This window comes from Eurosta solidaginis, chromosome 1 (genome assembly GCF_040869045.1).
Source record: "Eurosta solidaginis isolate ZX-2024a chromosome 1, ASM4086904v1, whole genome shotgun sequence".
Taxonomy (NCBI): Eukaryota; Metazoa; Arthropoda; class Insecta; order Diptera; family Tephritidae; genus Eurosta; species Eurosta solidaginis.
This window is the reverse complement of record NC_090319.1, coordinates 376,458,312-376,477,568: the sequence shown is the minus strand read 5'-3', so window position 1 is coordinate 376,477,568 and position 19,257 is coordinate 376,458,312. Positions and strand designations below refer to the sequence as shown.

The 19,257-nt window shown below is 35.1% G+C and overlaps 2 protein-coding genes across 6 annotated transcripts in view; one reads left to right on the top strand and one right to left on the bottom strand.

Annotated features, from left to right (window-relative positions):
- The window catches only part of LOC137238306 (uncharacterized), a 30,247-nt gene extending 22,277 nt beyond the window's left edge, over window positions 1–7,970 (top strand). The window contains exon 6 of one of the 3 annotated variants that reach the window (XM_067763145.1): window positions 7,918–7,970. The gene's annotated coding sequence lies outside the window, so the exon portion shown is untranslated. Of the gene's footprint in view, window positions 1–367; window positions 5,850–7,917 lie in introns of those variants that run through there. The other 2 variants (XM_067763143.1, XM_067763144.1) reach the window with 2 other exon arrangements.
- WASp overlaps window positions 5,607–19,257 on the bottom strand; it is a 113,873-nt gene continuing 100,222 nt past the window's right edge. For all 3 annotated transcript variants that reach the window (XM_067763148.1, XM_067763147.1, XM_067763149.1), the window contains exon 7: window positions 5,607–17,809. In XM_067763148.1, the coding sequence (XP_067619249.1) occupies window positions 17,546–17,809 (264 nt within the window). In that variant the 3' untranslated portion in view covers window positions 5,607–17,545. The remainder of the gene's footprint in view (window positions 17,810–19,257) is intronic.

Genomic DNA, 19,257 nt, shown 5'->3' with positions numbered 1-19,257 from the left:
TGTAGGCTGTCTTGTTTTGATTTCGAATTCAAAACACATTGCGAGCATTTTCTATTAGCAATATAGGAGTATTACATACATATATGTATGTATGCTTTTGCTTATTTTTTATTCACACGACCCATTATTTAAGAAACCAAATTATACCGCGAGAATTTTAAACTTCAAATTACTGTTAAGAATAAAATTAATAACAGAATGCAAAAGGTTTGGTTGTTTTGTAGTATAGATCTAAGTCTGTCATAATAAGCTTGAATCGTTGCAGCTTCATTAATGGACCAAACCTTAAAGCTACAACAGTGTTTTTAATAATATAATGGCGCAATTATGTAGGTATATACATAAAATAAATAATTTTTTTTTACAGTATGCTTAAACACACAGCAGTGAACACGAAAAAATCAACTAGCTAGCAAAACTTTCTCCAGCATAAAATTAAAGACATCGCATGGTAGGGGGTCAACTTGTCTGAAACCTCGTTTAGTTTCGAACGGCTCAGAGAGTTCCTTCTCAATTCTGGTTGAGCTGGTGGCGTTGTACAATGTCATTTTGCAGAGCCGTATACGTTTTACGTGGAAACCAAATTGAGACATAGCGGCAAATAGGCAGCTTCTTTTCGAACGAAGAGGTGATGGGTGTAAACTCTTTTTTCACTGGTATGAAACTATTTATTTATGTGAAAATCTGGTCTATGGTAGACTTGCCAGGTCTGAAGCCGCACTGATAAGGTCCAATCAGCCGATTCTTAAGTTATCGAATATAATAAAGGAAGAACTTAATTGAGAAATTAGATCGAAATTGCAACTGATATTTTCCGGTTCGCTGCTGTACATACATTCATACATATACACAGCGTATATATCGTTGCCCGCTTGCCAGAAGCATGAATGTGCCAAAATTAAAATGTTGGGAAATCGAGTTTCAAAGTTTATTGTGCTCCCTTAAAATTGGAAGTATTAAGGTCTAGTTATACTTACAGTGCATTGCATGACAAAGCAGAACATAGCGTGTGAAACATATACCTGATTATACTTAACGTAGCGTACATAGACTATCGCTAACAAGGGCAAACATACACACAAATAAAGTTAGTATGTAAAATATTCACAAACACAAGCAAGCAATTATGTATGTGCTACTCTTAGAGAGATGTTAATTTTTCGACTCTGTAACAACAATTTCAACAGCACGAATAGTGAGAGAGTCGCGCGCATAGCGCATACATGGCAATCAAAATTCAACAGACTTTCATGCAATGCACTAATCAAGTACATGCAAATCCCATTGAACCGATATTGTTTGCGAGAGCAATGTTGCTGTGTCCTGCTATGCTATGCAAGTATAATTGGCCCTTTAGTTTTCAATTTAAAATGTATCAATAAATTATACTCATAATATGCTCTTTCCAGATAACTGTTTTTTTTTTCTAGATAACTATTTTGCTCACATCCCTTTTATTCTCCGAGATTTAGCACATTCATTTTTCTGGCACAACAAAAGTTTTAAAAACTGTTCTAATTTTTTGTTAACACAGCTATACAAAAAAATTCAAAGTAGTCGGATCGCGTAATGCGGCTCATGTTTTCTGTGCCTTTTTATGCGCTGAGTCCGAATACGCTATAAGAATTGGCCCAACTGGTCATGGTATGGCGTTAACTTCTTCAGAGCATGATACAAAAAATGGAGGTAGTTCCATTTAGTGTGACGTTAGCCACTTGACTTTTGCGGGGACAATGACAAGCTACCACATTGAAAAATGTTACGAATTTTTCAAATTTTGATGGATTTCATATTAAGAAATACGACTAAATTACTTTCATAGTTATTTTAAATAAAAAAAAAAACGAGCCCCATGCCTTGGAAATATTTTAATACGAAATATCAGCATAGAAAAGAAGGTTTTTAATAAGTTTTTCCAGCTCCCGAAAATTGTTTTAGAGGAAGGAACATGCGTCGAAGTATGCAAAGCAAGCAATATATCCTTTTTAATTGTCCATACGTTTGCTCAGAACATTTTGACAAAACATACACGTTTGTCAATTGCTTGCTCAAAGGGGGTCCTTATAAACCGACACCGCAATTTCTTGATAAATGGGCTACAAGTCCTAATTTTTTATTTTTTTATTTATTTTATAATTCAAGCGTTGCGCTTTAGGAGGGAATTGTTAAACCACTTTTTAGGGAGATCATTACCCTGTAGCTCTGCAGGTTAGCCACTAGTTCTGAGATTGTTTTTGCCCTTTGTACCAGCGGTCACCTTGTGGCAGCCCCGCCTATGCCCATTCTGTGCCCTTTTAGCATTGACATAGATGTGCAGACTTTGGAGGTACACTTTTTCTCAACATATCTTGAGAAATATCCACTGTAGGGCATGATAATAGGGTCATGCTAGAACAACTGGATTTTTCGTGTATTTTTTTTCTGTCTAGGTGTCAAGCTGATCATGATCGACTGGTCATGATCGACTATTTTTCAATAAAATTGCATGTTTTACTGTATTCTCAATCGATATGAATGCGCATAAATCGTGCTAAAGCATATTATTATTGTCTCAGATAACCATGCGTTTTCATCCTAAAGGAAATTTCCAACCCGAAAAACCACAATTTAACGGTATGGCAACGCTTGTGGCAAAACAACGAACATTATGAAACTTCAAAAATCCCCAAATACGTCAAAAAATTTTGAGTGGAACTACTTTCTTTTTTGTATCATGGTTCAGAGCATATGACAATACTTGGGAAAACATCCGTGGCTGTGCCTCATAGAAAGTATGTAAATGAAAAAAGTTACACATTACATTAAATTTCATATACACTAATGCGTTTTTTATCTAAGATATTATTGCAAACTTAGAACTAGTTCTCATTTTCGGAATCAGAATCTTCTGAAATGTTGGGTTCGGGTAAAGCGTCACGAACCTCACTGTTGCCCTTTTGGTTTTTATAAAAAGAATGATATTCTTTTAGTATAACCAGTTTTTCGCATATTTTTCTCAAGCCTTTTAGTTTTGCCTCGGCGATAGGCAATGGCTTCGAATTAAGGCGAATTCAGTACCAGGTGGTGTTATCCCAACAGCTGATTGCTTCTTCTTTATTATTTTCCATACAACGCCTTGTACAGCAATATGTCAGTCAAGGCGAATTCAATACCAGGTGGTGTTATCCCATCAGCTGATTGCTTCTTGATAATTTTCCATACAAAGCCTTGTACAACAAAATGTCAGTTAATCGAAATCTATGAAAATTTTATTTTGACTTGACATTCTTCTGCACGACGAATTGATTGAATTCGTTTTGCCACCACCTAGTATAGATTCGCCTTGATGTCAGTTAAGCGGAATCAATGAAAATTTTCTTTTGACCCAGGCGAATCTATACTAGGTGGTGGCAAAGCGAATTCAACCGATTCGCCGTGCGGAAGAATGTCAAGTCAAAAGAAAATTTTCATTGATTTCGATTAACTGACATGTTGTAGTACAAGGCGCTGTATGGAAAATTATCAAGAAGAAGCAATCAGCTGATGGGATAACACCACCTGTAATGAATTCGCCTTACTTTTGACTTGATATTCTTCTGCACGGCGAATTGGTTGAATTCGCTTTGCCACCACTTGGTATGGATTCGCCCTGGCTTCGAATAAACCGGTTCAATTAAACAACGACGACCGTTTTTTCGGATAGCATTATTATAGCACAGTAATTATCAGCAAAGTAGTGCCGAATACCATTTTTTTTAATTATTATAGAAATAATTAAATTATTAAAATTATTAGTAAATATGAGTACGAATGTGTGCTATTTTTACCTTTTCTTTTTTTTTCAAAAATTGTTGAGCCATATCAACGAATATGTCATACAAACAGCAACAGCATTACTTTGTTGCCAGCCAGAAACGTGAATGTGCCACTTTCAATTTTCTGGCCCAACTTTACGTGATTGAATTATACATTCATGAAAACGGCATTGCAAATTATTGGGGTTTCCATGTAAGGTAGGAAGCTGTAGATTTAAGTAGAACCTAAAGAATCTAATGCTGGCTGGCAACGGTAAAAAATGTTACTGGTAACCATAGCAACGGGTGGTTGTGTGCGTATCGGGTGATTGTCGCTTGCCCGGCCACCACACAAGCAGAAAGCATCAAGCGCCATTTGGAAATTCGTAGCGTGCGGACGTAAACATGTCATCGGATGACGATTTTTTATTGCTTGTAATTTTGCGAATTTTCATAAAAATGTTTGAACTTTTTTCTAAGAATTTTTTCGAGTATGCAGTTTTGTAGCTTATTCAATTTTAATACAATAGGATGCTAATCTTAAGCCACTAAGAAAATTACCTGATTTTTGGAATTTTTTTTTCCATCCGACCTTTGCATTCGTAGGTTTCAATAAACCGCAACGTAAAATCTTTTTCTTCCACGAACTTGCTCATTTCACGTTCTCACAAAACTAACATACCAATGCTTGTCAATCACGTTGGCCACGATCAAATAGACCAGCTGTCAAGCGAAAAAATCTACAAATTTTGATTTTCATCAACGCGAAGCCGACAACAAGTACGTGTGAGCACGACTACCGCCGCTCGTGCCGATTGCTATGGTAACCACCCGTTGCTATGGTTACCAGCAGCATTTTTGTGCCGTTTCCAGCCAGCATAAAAAAGGGTAATTCAACGAAGCTTCTAACACAAAATCGGAAAATTTGCACATTCATGCTTCTGGCTAGCGAGCGACGATATGTTAGCTTTAGTTTGGTTCATTTAGCATTTAAAATAATAATAATATTAGAACTACAAGTTGAAAAACACAAAAAAAAATATTTAAATTAAAAATACTATGCTCTGCATCTAACATTATTTTTGCTTTAAAACTGAGCAAATCGGTGTATTTGTTGGTATATTTAGATATAATTTTCTTAACATTTGAAAAGTAAATTATAATTCAAATTTAATAAGTTATTCTTTTTATTTACATACACACATACATATATACATATATAATGTATATAATTATATAATAATATATATAGATATATATATAATTTCATAATAAGCGACTTTAAGGAAATAAGAACGCTTTTCTTATAAATAAATACATACTTACAAGAATATATGTATCTTATTTAAATAAAAAATTAATATGTTATCTTTTCTTTCTGCCTTAATTTGATATTTAATTATTATTTCCTTTATTTAAAAGATTTCAATGACTTAATATTAAGATGTTTATATAAATAATACATAAATATGTATATACATATATATGGGCGTGTATACATACATATGCCGCAATTACCATCGCGAATTACTATTATAGATTTCTCTCGAAAGGAGTGCGAATTACGAACCACAAAACCCAAAAAACAAAAAATATTACGCCTCATGCATAAAAAGCTCGTTGGCTTGAGGCTCGATTTTGTACGTAAAATGTGGATATTTTAATTGTTTTTTACTTAAAAAATCGAGTCTAAGCAAAAGCTCGGTTTGTGTGCATGTGTGGCCCCTTGTGTGTTTATTACAGTTCCATAACCGTAATTAATTGCACGTTTTTTGTATTCTTTTTTTTTAAGAGTTTAGTGAATCAGCTAAATATTTGTTAACTCTAAGAAAATACGAATCCTTATAAGTATATCATATATGATTTTTTAAGCAAAGAATTATCAACAAAAAAAAAAAAATTATAATAATATATACATACATACAAACATATGTATAATCACGTAATAATAATGTAGAACACAAATGATTTCATAAGACAAAAAAAAAATAAAAAAAACTAGCAGCGCTATTAATGAATGATTTAAATAAAATGATTGTATGTAAAGTACATTAAACATAAATAAGATTCGTAATAAAGAATTTTTTAAAACACGTTGTTGTTTCATTTAATAAGGTCCGCTTGCAGAACGGCAAGTTAACTTTTTACTTAGACTTAGGCCCGGTTTTTCAGTAGTTGGTTAAGTTAAGCTTAAATTAAGTTTGCTTAAACTCTCTTTAAATTTGAACTCCATTTAAACTACTGAGCAGTTTTTCAGTCACAGTTTAAGGCCGCCTTTGGGGTTGGCTTTTTGTACGGCAACACTGTTTTTTTTTTTTGTTTTCTAGATAATTTGTATATACGGCAACAGCTGGATTTTGTTTATCTAACAAACATGGAAAATATATTTTTCCAACCTTATGCCCGGTTTTTCAGTGCGAGTTTAAACTACAGTTAAATTTGACTAGAGTTTAAGAGCCAATTAATGGTGACTTTTAAACATATAACCATAACCAGATAAAACAGCTGATCGAACCTACCTTATGGAAATCAATGTAATCGATTAATGGTGCCATACCATAACGCTAACGCCATAACCATACCATAGCCAACCAATTGGTTTTTGGTTTCTCGCCATATCCATAACCTAAAAAGATTTGAGCTGGTGAATTTAATATCTTTTTGTAGATTTTATTCATTGTTTTGGATACGTTATGACTAAGAGACTTATTTTTTGTGGAATATATTTGTAATTTTTTGCGTTTTCTTCATTTTTATGAAATTTTCACGGTTTTTAGGTTAAGGCACGATTAATCGATCACATTGGAGATGGTTATGGATATGGGTATGGTTACGACTAAGGCGTTAGAGGTAAGGAAGTTTAATTAGCCCTTTAACCCTGCCACTTTGGCCGCTTAAGCTGCGATGAACAGCAAAATTGTATTTAAACTCGCACTGAAAAACCGGGCATTGGAGAAATATAAATCTAGTTCCGGAGCTGATGTCCAACATCATGCTCGTCGAGGTCAATAGACTTAAGGCAATTTCACCAGATGCAGATGTTCTATTCCATGCTATTTCACATTCAAAATGTTATGCAATCGCTCATAAAAATCATCCGTGGGCTACGAAATAATTATAGCTGGGTTGAATCGCCTAACCACTAGTCTTTGCCATTATACCAATTACTCTATAGCTATCTTGAATGGCTTTAAAGTAATTACTTGATTTGTTGTCCAGCCAGTGCCATTTAATAAGTTTCAATTCAAACAACTTAGCAAAGTTTACTGCACGCACGTCTAAAAAAAATGGAAAGCTGTACCTAAAGTTTAAAACTTAAAAAGCATATCTTTGGTAATTTTCATCTTTTTTTGGTGTTTTATTTATTGATTTTATAATATAACTATATATATACATATTACATATATATTTTATTCAAACTTATTACACATGCATTAAATTATTATTGGTTAAATATATGTATGTATATTAATCATTCAAACTTGAATATTTTTAGTTATTTCACCAACACAACTGTTTATTATGCATATGTACATGCATATCTACACCAATTTTTTAGTTAGAAATTATTTGATAGAATAGCATTTTTTTTTGTATTATAATTATATATTTTTATAAAATCGAGCATGTTCTGATTTTTTAGTTTCGTATTTTTTTACGTTTTTTAAAGCGTATTGAAATAGAAAATTTTTTATCGATTTAAGCGCGGTATCCACATTGCAGAAATGAAAAATTACATACAAAAAAAAAAAAGTGAAGAAATGCTCAGGAAAAGTTTCGTTAGTCAACTAATATCCACTACTCAAGAAAACTCATATACATTCTGCTACCTTTTTCTAAAGATTTTTTAGCAAACGTGCACAGGGGAGCCCTGGTTTCCTTCAGAAATACATGAGCGTCTCATTATTTCTTGAGCAACGACCCTGTAAGAACTCAGTCGATTAAATACCAGAAATAAAAGTGACTGTTTTTATGAGTTTTTTTTTTTTTTAAATTTGAACACGCAATTCGATTTGAACATAAGTGTTATTTTTCTATTGTTTATTGTATTCTCTTTAAGTTAAGTGCATCTTCAATTCCAAAATGTTAGTTTTAACAAATTTTTTTCTAATGCGTTGTTAAATCTTAAATTCGTGTCTTGCAGGGAAATGACGCCGCTTCATAGAGAATAGAGAGATAAAGGAAATGTCAAAATTACTTATAATGTGAATGCCGAGTTTTACCAAAATCAGCTCAGATCTAATTGAAGATAAATTTTCGAATTCGTAGCCGGAATAATGGAGAACACCTTTTCAAATAATAATATGCTCATAACATATGTATATGTAGTACTCCTATTTTGCTACAAAAAGCTAGGTACATTCCCAAACATCAGAGTGCCGATATATTGCTGTTTAAACGTTTTTGTTTTTGTATTCAATAATCGAATGTACCTAAATTAAATTTTTTTCTTGTCACACTTATGCCGCTACAATCACAAAAATTTTATAGGCTGTCTTGTTTTGGTTTCGAATTCAAAACATATTGCGAGCATTCTCTATTAGCAATATAGTAGTATTACTAATATGGCTCATAATTTCTTAGTGCCTGCATGGTTGAATAATTGTAGTTAATAGTTAACATTTAGAAAAAACGACTAAGGTCCGGTTTTTCACTGCGAGTTTGAACTACTTTTAAAATAGACTTGAGTTTAACCCTGCCACTTTGGCCGCTTAAGCTGAGATGCACAGTTTTATTTTATGTTATCTACCAAAACGGCAAGGTTAAACTCTGGTCAACCTAATCTGGAGTTTAAACTCTCATTTAAAAACCAGGCATAAGTTCGGTTGGTATTAAATGCGTTTTTTTAACGGTTTTATTTAGCTTGACTTGACAGGCCGGTCGCACGGCTGTACGGGCGTTGTGAACGAATTTTGTAATTGAAATTTAAGTAACTTCCCGATAAGCTACAATATTGAAACTTGGAATATAGTTCAGAACCCGATGACAATGTAATAATAAGAAATAAAAACTCCGATAGGTGGCGCATGGATCGAAATATTTCAAAAAATCGTATTTGTGGTCCGATTTGGTTCATATTTGGAACATACATGAATAGAAAGGGAGCTATGAAAAAAATCGCCGCTAGGTGGCGCAAGGATCGAGGTATTCAAAAAAATCGTATTTGTGGTCCCACTTGGCTCATATTTGGAACAAATATTACATACAGTCCGGTAGAAGTGGCATCGAAATATTTTGTAGTTCGAGGAGGGACACGCATACGTGGCGCAGAGTCGAGTAAAGTCTTTGGAAAGATTATGTATTGAGGACTTAGATTGTAACAAATTGTCAGGAAAGAGTCCGTGTAATAATGAGTCACTAAATGAACTAAATAAAATGATAAATAATGGGCAATTAAATAAAGACTAAAAACTTGAAAATAAAAGAATTTAAAAAAAATGTTTAAGTTAAACGGTTTTATTGAAAACAATACTTACATTAAGTAATAATAATACTAAAAGCTAGAAAATAATTAGGTAGGTCCTAGGTACTAGTCATCACCCTCCTCATCAATATAGGGCGTTGATCAGACAATTAAATAAAAGCGTTGGACGCGTCATATTTCTATTGATAGTCATAAGTAAGACCAACTGAACCTTAATCAGGTTATGCTACGCCTCACAATTTTAGAAATTTCACGCCCTAGATTAATGAGGAGTGTGATGACTAGTACCTAGGACCTACCTAATTATTTTCTAGCTTTTAGAATTATTATTACTTCATGTAAGTATTCTTTTCAATAAAACCGTTTAACTTAAACATTTTTTTTAAATTATTTTATTTTAAACTAGACTAAACACCATAGCCATCATCCCGTCGCAAAGATCCTGAGCATGTTTGCATGTAAATGCAACAACAATGACTTGAGCCAGATAAATCCAGATAGAAGTCTGTTCAATTTGTAAGCCAGATAATTTGTTAGTTTCTTATCTTTAGTTTGGCAACGCTGCCTTTGATAAACCTACTTTTTTCAAAAGTAGATGGCGCTGCTTGGCTAACGAAATGCTGCGACAAGATAACAGTTACTTCGCATGGCGGCCCAGAGAGGGGAAGGCTATGTTCAAATACAGCGCAATACACGCGTGCAAGCGTCTAAGCTGTTCAGCTAAATAATAACATCAATGACAAGCTGCCCGTCCTAGCAATGGCTTACGATCCCATAATCGAAAGTAAATTGTCGTTTGTATGCGGTGGGCCAAGATCGGAGAAACCGTTATTTTTAACCGAATTTGAACCAGCGAGATATATATTTTCAATCAGATACATTCTTGTACATATGTTCTTGGAGCAACTTGTTGAACGTCAAAACAAAACACTAAAAAACTGAAATAGACAAGCAGAATTTCAAACAAAAATATCATTTTTGGAATGCCAAAACACAGTTTATGTAAAATGGTGGCAATGGCGGAGAAGAGGAAGTGAAACTACCTTTTTGTTTATGTATCATGGCTCCAAACGAACTATGCAATGCCTCGTGTCTGTAAAAACCTTGTAAATAATGGCTTAAACAGATACAATACGTCATCGACACGACGTCCGCCATGAGTAAAGTGAGACACATAACGACTGACGTAAATACTTTTATTTAGCATAAAATTGTAGATTTCACAATCAAAATAATAATGGCTGGACGACTTATATTATTGCTTAGTTTTAAACATCAATTTGAGTTTGGCCCAACTAAAAATTATCAATTTTTCACTGTCGCGTACTAAAAATGGCAAACAATTAAGGGCAGCAAAGTGATGTGGCTAAAGTATGTTAAAAAGAGAAAATTTGCAAAGTATAATATTGTAACGAATTTTGGGAAATTCCGCTTATTTGCAACCTTCTGCTAACGTTCGAATCACTAAACTGTTGAATAAATAACTCCAATATTCAATAATACAAAATGGTCTTTATTAGACTACTTTGAGAGTACTTCACATAACACTTCTACTTTTCAACATATAGCGTGCTTAAATCAAACTGATTCTTGATTCTCAGCGTTACCTCCTTTTATACTCTGTGATTTCTTCGTTCGCATACTTCTAGGCGTTTCTAGAATTTAACTTAGTCACCAGCTATAACTACAGATGCACGTTATAGCTTCTCATATGCGCGTGTATATGTGAGTGATACTTGCACAAATGATTGCCTACTTTTGTGAGCATCTCAGATAAGATATATGCATGTGTTTGTGCGTTTCTCTCCGCGTGTACGTACATATGTGTAGACATAATGATTGATTCGTTTATGTAGATACAAGTGACTTCTTGCTTTATTGTTGTTGTGGCTTTATTTACTTATTATCAGATTAGTGATGTGAGTATTACTTAGTGTCACTAATATTCGTCACACTGCCCTCCACCTAAGTCTGATCGGTACGATCTAACCGCTGCTAGCCTCTCCAAATGAACCACTCTTCCATTTCGTGGTTTCCCAATTTTTTGTATGCGGTAGATGACATTACTGATCCTCTTCACAACTCTGCACGGGGCTTCCCAACTGCCCCAAAATTGCATGGAACACTTCACAGATCACTTCTCCCCGGACTTACTTAAACTCGGCAGTGGCCGTACGCAACCTTGCTCCAGGTAATGGCTTTACTCTCCTGTTGACCAAATCAGATCGTATCAAGGAATGAGATGCGCCCGTATCTATAGTCAGTACACGTTCTTTGCCATCCACATTTCCTTTTTTCTTCCAATTTGCGAGATAGATAGCACAGGACATTCAATAGCTGGGGAAAGTTTTCGATCTTTACATCTGACTCGCTTTTGCTTATCTCCTCCAGCTTTATGTTTACGACCAGCCAAGTTGGAACTACCAGGGCCAGTGTTGAGATGACGTGCAAGGTGCCTGGCTTTCCACACTTAAAACCTTTGATTGCGCCATTATTCTTCTGTTGCGTTCCTTTTAAAGCTTCCAAAATTGCGTCCCCCACTCTGGCCTATCTACTTCCACACGGCGTGCTTTGAAAACTGGCTTACACAGAAGCGACGCTGTTTCCTGAATCAGAGCATGTGGTACCGTTTCTGCGAATGTAGGTTTTGGGTTTGCGTATGTCGCTCGCTTCGTTTCAACGTCCCGTATTCCATTAATAAAGCTCTGAATTTTTACCTTTTCGGTGTATTCCACGGGTGTGTCCGCATTCGCTAAATGTGCCAGTCTTTCAACATCCGACGCAAACTCTTGCATTGTTTCCCCAGCCCTCTGGAAGCGGTTCAGTAACTCCATTTGGTATATCTGCCTCCTATGCCCGGTTCCCTTTCGTCTCTCTAGAGCGCCGATCAATGCTTCATAACAGTTCCGTTCGCCCTCTGGAATGGTTTGTAAGATCTCAGCTGCAGGCCCTTTCAATGCCATGAACAGTGCAGCAACTTTATCATCAGAATTCCAGTTGTTCACTGCTGCGGTCTTTTCAAACTGTAGCTTAAAGACCTGGAAAGGAACAGAACCGTCAAAGGATGGTGTTTTTACCTTTGGATTACTCGCTGAAACTGCTGGACGATTTAGGTGTAACTGCTCGATACGTTTTCTCAAAGCATCCACCTCGGCCTTGATTTTATCCTGTCGACCACTGAAGCCTTCATGAAACTGGGTTAGTATTTCTTCCATATGCGCTTCTAGTTTAGATTATTTACGGACTTCTTGCTCTTCTAGTTGTGTGGAGATCTCAGATGATATCTGTGCCGACATTTCGGAAATACGTCTCCTGTGCTTCAATCTTAGATGTTATTCGTGTCTCTTGGGATTCCATCTGTTATGACATACGTTTTCTGTTCTTCCAGTTGAGTTTCCATCTTGGATGTAATCTGTGTCGACTTTTGTGAAGTACGCGTTTCTTGTGCTTCAACTTTGACGTTATGCGGTTGTCCTTCGATTTCAGTTGGGATTCCACTGTCGATGTTTGTGCAGATATTGCGACTAATATCATGTTCAAGTCCGTGCTGGTAAGTGCCTGCGATGTTTCGTTTTTCTCTTAAATTTTTGTGGTTGTCTCGTCCCCATCAGGATGAAAGACATCATCGTCCACATTAATTCCTTCCGTCTCCATAGCGTCTCGTAGCCGTGCCTGAAGTTCGAGTTTATTGCCGGTTGTATTCAATCCACGGCTTCTTCAGTTGCTGGAGCCCCAATTCACTCAACTTTGCCATGTCCAAGTTGTATTCGCAATCTTCGGAATTTATTCAACAATTCCTCTTCTGACACCAATCGTAACGAATTTTGGGAAATTCCGCTTATTTGCAACCTTCTGCAAACGTTCGAATCACTAAGCTGTTGTATAAATAACTCCAATTTTCAATAATGCAAAATGGTCTTTATTAAACTACTTTCACAATAACACTTCTACTTCTCAACAAATAGCGTGCTTGAATCAAACTGATTCCTGATTCTCAGCTGTACCTCCTTTTATACTGTGATTTCCTCGTTCGCATACTTCTAGGCGTTTCTAGAATTTAACTTAGTTACCAGCTATAAAATTACCAGCTATAACTACAGATGCACGTTATAGCCTCTCATATGCGCGTGTATATGCGAGTGATACTTGCACAAATAATTGCCTACGTTTGTGAGCATCTCAGATGAGATATATGCATGTGTTTGTGCGTTTCTCTCCGCTGCGTGTACGTACATATATGTAGACATAATGATTGATTCGTTTATGTAGATACAAGTGACTGCTTGCTTTATTGTTGTTGTGGCTTTATTTACTTAGTATCAGATTAGTGACGTAAGGATCACTTAGTTTCACTAATATTCGTCACAATATAATATAATTTGCAAATAAACACAGCCAACATTGTTGTCAGTTTCTTCATTGGGTGCCATGTTAGCGAAGTATTGTATCTGTTCAAGCCTTAAGAAATTTTGGTAACGTTTTACAAACGGTGCACCACCTAATTCTTATCAAAAATTGTCAAAGGTGATATCAAAAGACGCGTCTTGACCTCCGTTTTTATAATCCAGAAGCGAAATTTAAAATTTTTATTTCTTTCAAAAGATATAAGCAAAAAATCGGTTCCATTTTTCATGTGGTTATTGTTTTTTGTCAGATTTGTTATATACACACACACAATAATGTAGAAAGTTGTTCTGCGCGCATTTAGTTTTGATCCTCAAACCGGTGTCGGACCCAAATTTTGTATAAGCGCGACCGAAGGCCGTCAACGCAGAAAGGTGTTCTATGCAAAAAAAACTATGGATCGGGCCCCATATTTCGGACCTTATCGGGGCCATTTTACGGTGTTTTGTGAATAACTTTCGACAGAAATAAAATTTTTGATTTCCGCTTTCGGATTCTTTGATAATTTTTGATAAAAATTAGGTGGTGCACCGTCTTGTAAAACGTTACCGAAATTTTTTATATTTTAACGGCTTACGCGCTTTAAGTACGCAACTTTTAAGGGTTTAAACGAACTGTCGTCCTGACTGTTTTCTTTGCATAAGACATCAAAATTGTTTCGAAATCGTGTTTATTGTACATAATTATTACTTTTCTGCAGTAAAATATTCCCTAAATTTATCACTTCTCGCGTTTTCTTTTATGCCACAAAAAACTATTTTTTATTTTTGTATTAACTACTTAAAAGTATTTAATATTACATATAATTGAGCAAACATTTGCAACCTACGACTGTATAATATAATATGTGTGTGTGTGCCTTTTACATTGCAATAAATAAATAAAAGTAGAAATTATTATTCGACGACGCAAGTCGATGATATCAATTTCTAAGCTGGAGATAAATCGAAAATTGTGTCCAATGTAATAGCCGCAAATCGATGGCTTAGTGGAAGAAAAACAAACTTGTAAATTTGTTATGCCAATTTCACACAGAGGCTTAATGAAATAATTAGTCAAGTTTTCTACATTAAAGCTCTAATTGAGCTCAATCTTCCTTACAAAATACAAATTCTTAATTATCTCATTATTGCTTTATTGAATGCCTAATCGAGTGAAAAATCTAGTCGGCTTTGCTTGGTGCTTCGAATTTTATTGTCAATGTAACAAATGCCAATCAAAAATAAATTATTTTCAATAATTTACGAAAAATAGAAAAATACGAAAAAATCCAAAATTTAATTTTTGCTGCAAAAGATAATATGGCTTTTTCGAAAATAGGCACATATTTGGTTAGGTCCAACATCAATGGGTAGCTGCGCATGCGCTGCTTTCCATTTTAACTATTCTTTGTAAAAACGAAATATTTTTTGGAGCTGCTGACAGATGTTCGCTTAATGAAGCACAAGGCTCTGTATGAAAAGGGAATTTAATTTTTTCATGAAATAGAATTGTCATTCGATTAAGTTTCTGTGTGAAAACGGTATTACAAAAATGCACGATTTCGGCAGAGGTTTTACAGCACGATGCTTCAAAAAATCAGAGCTAATATATTTACATTATTTCAAAAAAAGTCTATGGCTTATCAAATATTTTTTTTTTAAACCATTCTGACTAATGCTAACGCCAGAGTGGAAGCAAATAGTTGCTATAATACATGGCGAAACGATACAAGGTGACAGCATGGTTAAATACCTACAAACATATATAAAAATTCTATGTACTTTGTTTTTGTAAATTCGTTGGACAAATGTCAAAATTGTACTGCGCCGAAAGTTGATGTATCAAATCAAATAAAAAAAGTTTATAATCAGACCTTATTATTACTCTTACTCTCACTGTTCCTTTACATTTCCGACTTCTCTCCAACTACCACTACGTACCCTTCACCATTTCCTCTTTTCTCTTTTTTCTGATTTCACCGTTCCAATATGGAGATATACCAAGCTTGGCTTTTTGCAGAACATTGCAAAGTGGTAAAGTGGTAAAAAAGAAACAAAATAGTTCCGAAGAACATAGTTAATTGCATCCCTGATTATCTCATAATTAAAAGAATGCAGCTGCAGATGAATAAAATTTTGATTAAGAGAGGTTTTTTTTTTGATGATACAACCGTATATATGCCAAGCATTTGTTTATGTCAAAACAAAAACCTAGTAAATTTGAAAACTTAAAAATTTTAAATATATGTACGCATTTTCTGTTATTTCCTTTTTTCTTCAGATTGGCTCTGTTCATTACATTTGGTCATGGCGGAACGATGCAAGGTGGCAGCACTTTTTTATTTGATTTGATACATCAACTTCCGGCGCAGTACGATTTTGACATTTGTCCATCGAATTTACAAAAACAAAGTACCTGGAACTTTTACTTCTGTTTTTAGGTATGTCACCATGCTGCCAACTTGTATCGTTCCGCCATGTATTTGGTTAAAAACGTGATAACGAATACCCATTATTGGCTGTAAGAAAATGCAAAATTACTTAACGAAAAAATGTATCGTCGACGCCGCGGTAAAAGCTGTAAATCCAGTTTTCACTCAAAACGCCTCGTTATGCTGATGGAAAGGGGAACGATTTCTGCACATATTTGTGAAAGAAAAATGTGGGTTTAATGTCTATAATGGCCAAAAATTACCAAGAAATAAAGGGCCAATTAAACTTCCTTAACCCTAACGCCATAGTCGTAACCATACCCATATCCATAACCATCTCCAATGTGATCGATTAATGGTGCCTTAACCTAAAAATCGTAAAAATTTCATAAAAATGAAGAAAACGCAAAAAATTACAAACATATTCCGCAAAAAATAAGTCTCTTAGTCATAACGTATTCAAAATGAATAAAATCTACAAAGTTATTAAATTCACCAACTCAAATATTTTTAGGTTATGGATATGGCGAGAAACCAAAAACCAATTGGTTGGCTATGGTATAGTTATGGCGTTAAGACTTGTTTCCTCGGAAAGCGGTGCCGCTTTATTACGACCGCTAAAGAATGGCCGGTATACTCACCGTTTTCAGCGGCACCGCTTTGTTGGAAACTATGAACACTTACGGCAGACGATCCACAAAATTTTATTTTTCCTATTTTTTTTAGTTTTTCGTCATATTTTTTTAACTGCACATACAAAAATAAAACATGTTCAAAAAAAAAATTAAATTCAAAAATATTGTTTATTTTATAAATATTTGACAAAATGTTCACCGCTTTGACAATAGCGGTGGCAAAAAACGGTGATGAACGAGTTTCTACCGTCATGACGGCCGTAATATTTTATGCCCTGCTGCTATATTACGTTACGGTGAACTTCACCGTCTTCTCAGTTTACACATAATTACTTTTACATTGCAACATTTTTGACAACATACTCTAGCGCTATGTAACGGCCGCTATATAGCGGCACCGCTTTCGAGGAAACCAAGCCTTTAGCGTTATGGTATGGCACCATTAATCGATTAGAATGATTTCCATAAGGTAAGTTCGATCAGCTGTTTTATCTGGTTATGGTTTTATGGTTATAAGGCACCATTAACTGGCCCTTAAAACCTGCTAAATCCAACAAAATTATGAAAACCTGCTAAGTCCATAAACGTTTAACACATTTCAAAATTTAGCACGTTGAGTGACTGCTTTTACGAAATTTCGTTCTTCTGCTACATTTTGTTGTATGAAGTTAGCAGCTTTTACCGCCTCGTCGACGTTATGAAGCTTTTGGATACATAGATTTTATGTAATAATTTTACAAAAAAAAATTTAATGCAATATTTGACTTTAGAGTGAATTCGTTTGCATTGAATACACATATATATACAAGTAAATACATATATTATATAATATTGTTAACGTCTGTAGATGTTTAACATCACAACTCTGTTGCAATCGACTTAGTGTAGCTATGATTTAATCCTCCCATTCATCGTCATTGCCTGAAGAATCATCGTTTTCATCATCCGACGGCTGCATGACGCGCTCACGTTCGAGCAGCGCACGCCTCAGTGCGACCGCTAGCGCATCACTACCGGCTGGTCCAGTGTCATCATCGCTATTACGATTAACGGGCGCACGATCATGTGATGGCTTTAATTCAATACCAATGCGTATCTCAGACATGAGATCACTATGCGAATCACCACTACCTGTACTTAGCGCTGCCGTATCGATTTTCTGTAAGTATTAAATATCCAAAGTTTATAAAAAACAGTGGAAATGAGGAAAGTAAATGGATATAATCGTATGAAGTTTATTCTTAAGTTGAATTGTCCGGTCCGTGAGGATGTTACATTGACTGAATGAGTCCATAGTGTTAAATCAGTTCTTAAAAGGGGTAAAATATTCCTACTCAGGTGGAAAAATGTATATCTCGGAAAATTTTCAAAATATTTCGCATATTCAGTTAATTTTTCATTGCGTCACTCGGGTTGGATACATATAAATATATTCCACTATCTTCCTATCTTCGTCCCATCCTCTTCTTTTCTGGCACGGTAGCATTTATTGTTCAAGGCTGAAACCCCTACAATTTTCCTTTATTTTACGACCCTCATTGAATTTTATAGATAATATTTTCGTAAAATAATTTATACCAGTAAGTCAAAAAAAGGCCAAAGAGGAACTGTGAAGAAACAAGTAATCATTTGTTAGCGTCACAAATTGTGTGCAAAGTATTTTTTGTATTGTTTGAACATTTAATGCCCTTTTCATATGCAAGGTCCACCATTCTTGCATTATTTGCAGTTGCGTTCCGCAACAAACTATATACCACAAACTCAAAAGCCATTTTCTAAAAGAAAAACTCACAAATTAAACTTCAAAACAAGTAAGGAAGGTTAAGTTGGTGTAACCGAACATTACATACTCAGCTCAGAGCTTTGGAGAAAAAATAAGGGAAAATCACCATGTAGGAAAATGAACCTAGGGTAACCCTGGAATGTGTTTGTATGAAATGGGTATCAAATGGAATGTATTAAAGAGTATTTTAAAAGGAAGTGGGATTTAGTTCTATAGGTGGACGCCTTTTCGAGATATCGCCATAAAGGTCGACCAGGGGTGACTCTAGAATGTGTTTGTACGATATGGGTATGAAATGAAAGGTGTTAATGAGTATTTTAAAAGGGAGTGAGTCTTAGTTGTATATGTAAAGGCGTTTTCGAGATATCGACCAAAATGTGGACCAGGGTGACCCAGAACATCATCTGTCGGGTACCGCTAATTTATTTATATATCTAATACCACGAACAGTATTCCTGCCAAGATTCCAAGGGCTTTTGGTTTCGCCCTGCAGAACATTTTCATTTTATTCTACTTAATATGGAAGGTGTCACACCCATTTTACAAAGTTTTTTCTAAAGTTATATTTTGAGTCAATAAACCAATCCAATTACAATGTTTCATCCCTTTTTTCATTTTTGGTATAAATAAAAAAATAAATGTAAGGCGCGATAACCTCCGAAGAGATCTAAGGCCGAGCTTCTCTTCCAATTTGCGTCGTGCTCCTCTTGATTTTCCCTACAAATTGGCCGGATGGGACCTACATGTTTTATGCCGACTCCGAACGGCATCTGCAAAGCAGATGAGTTTTCACTGAGAGCTTTTCATGGCAGAAATACACCCGG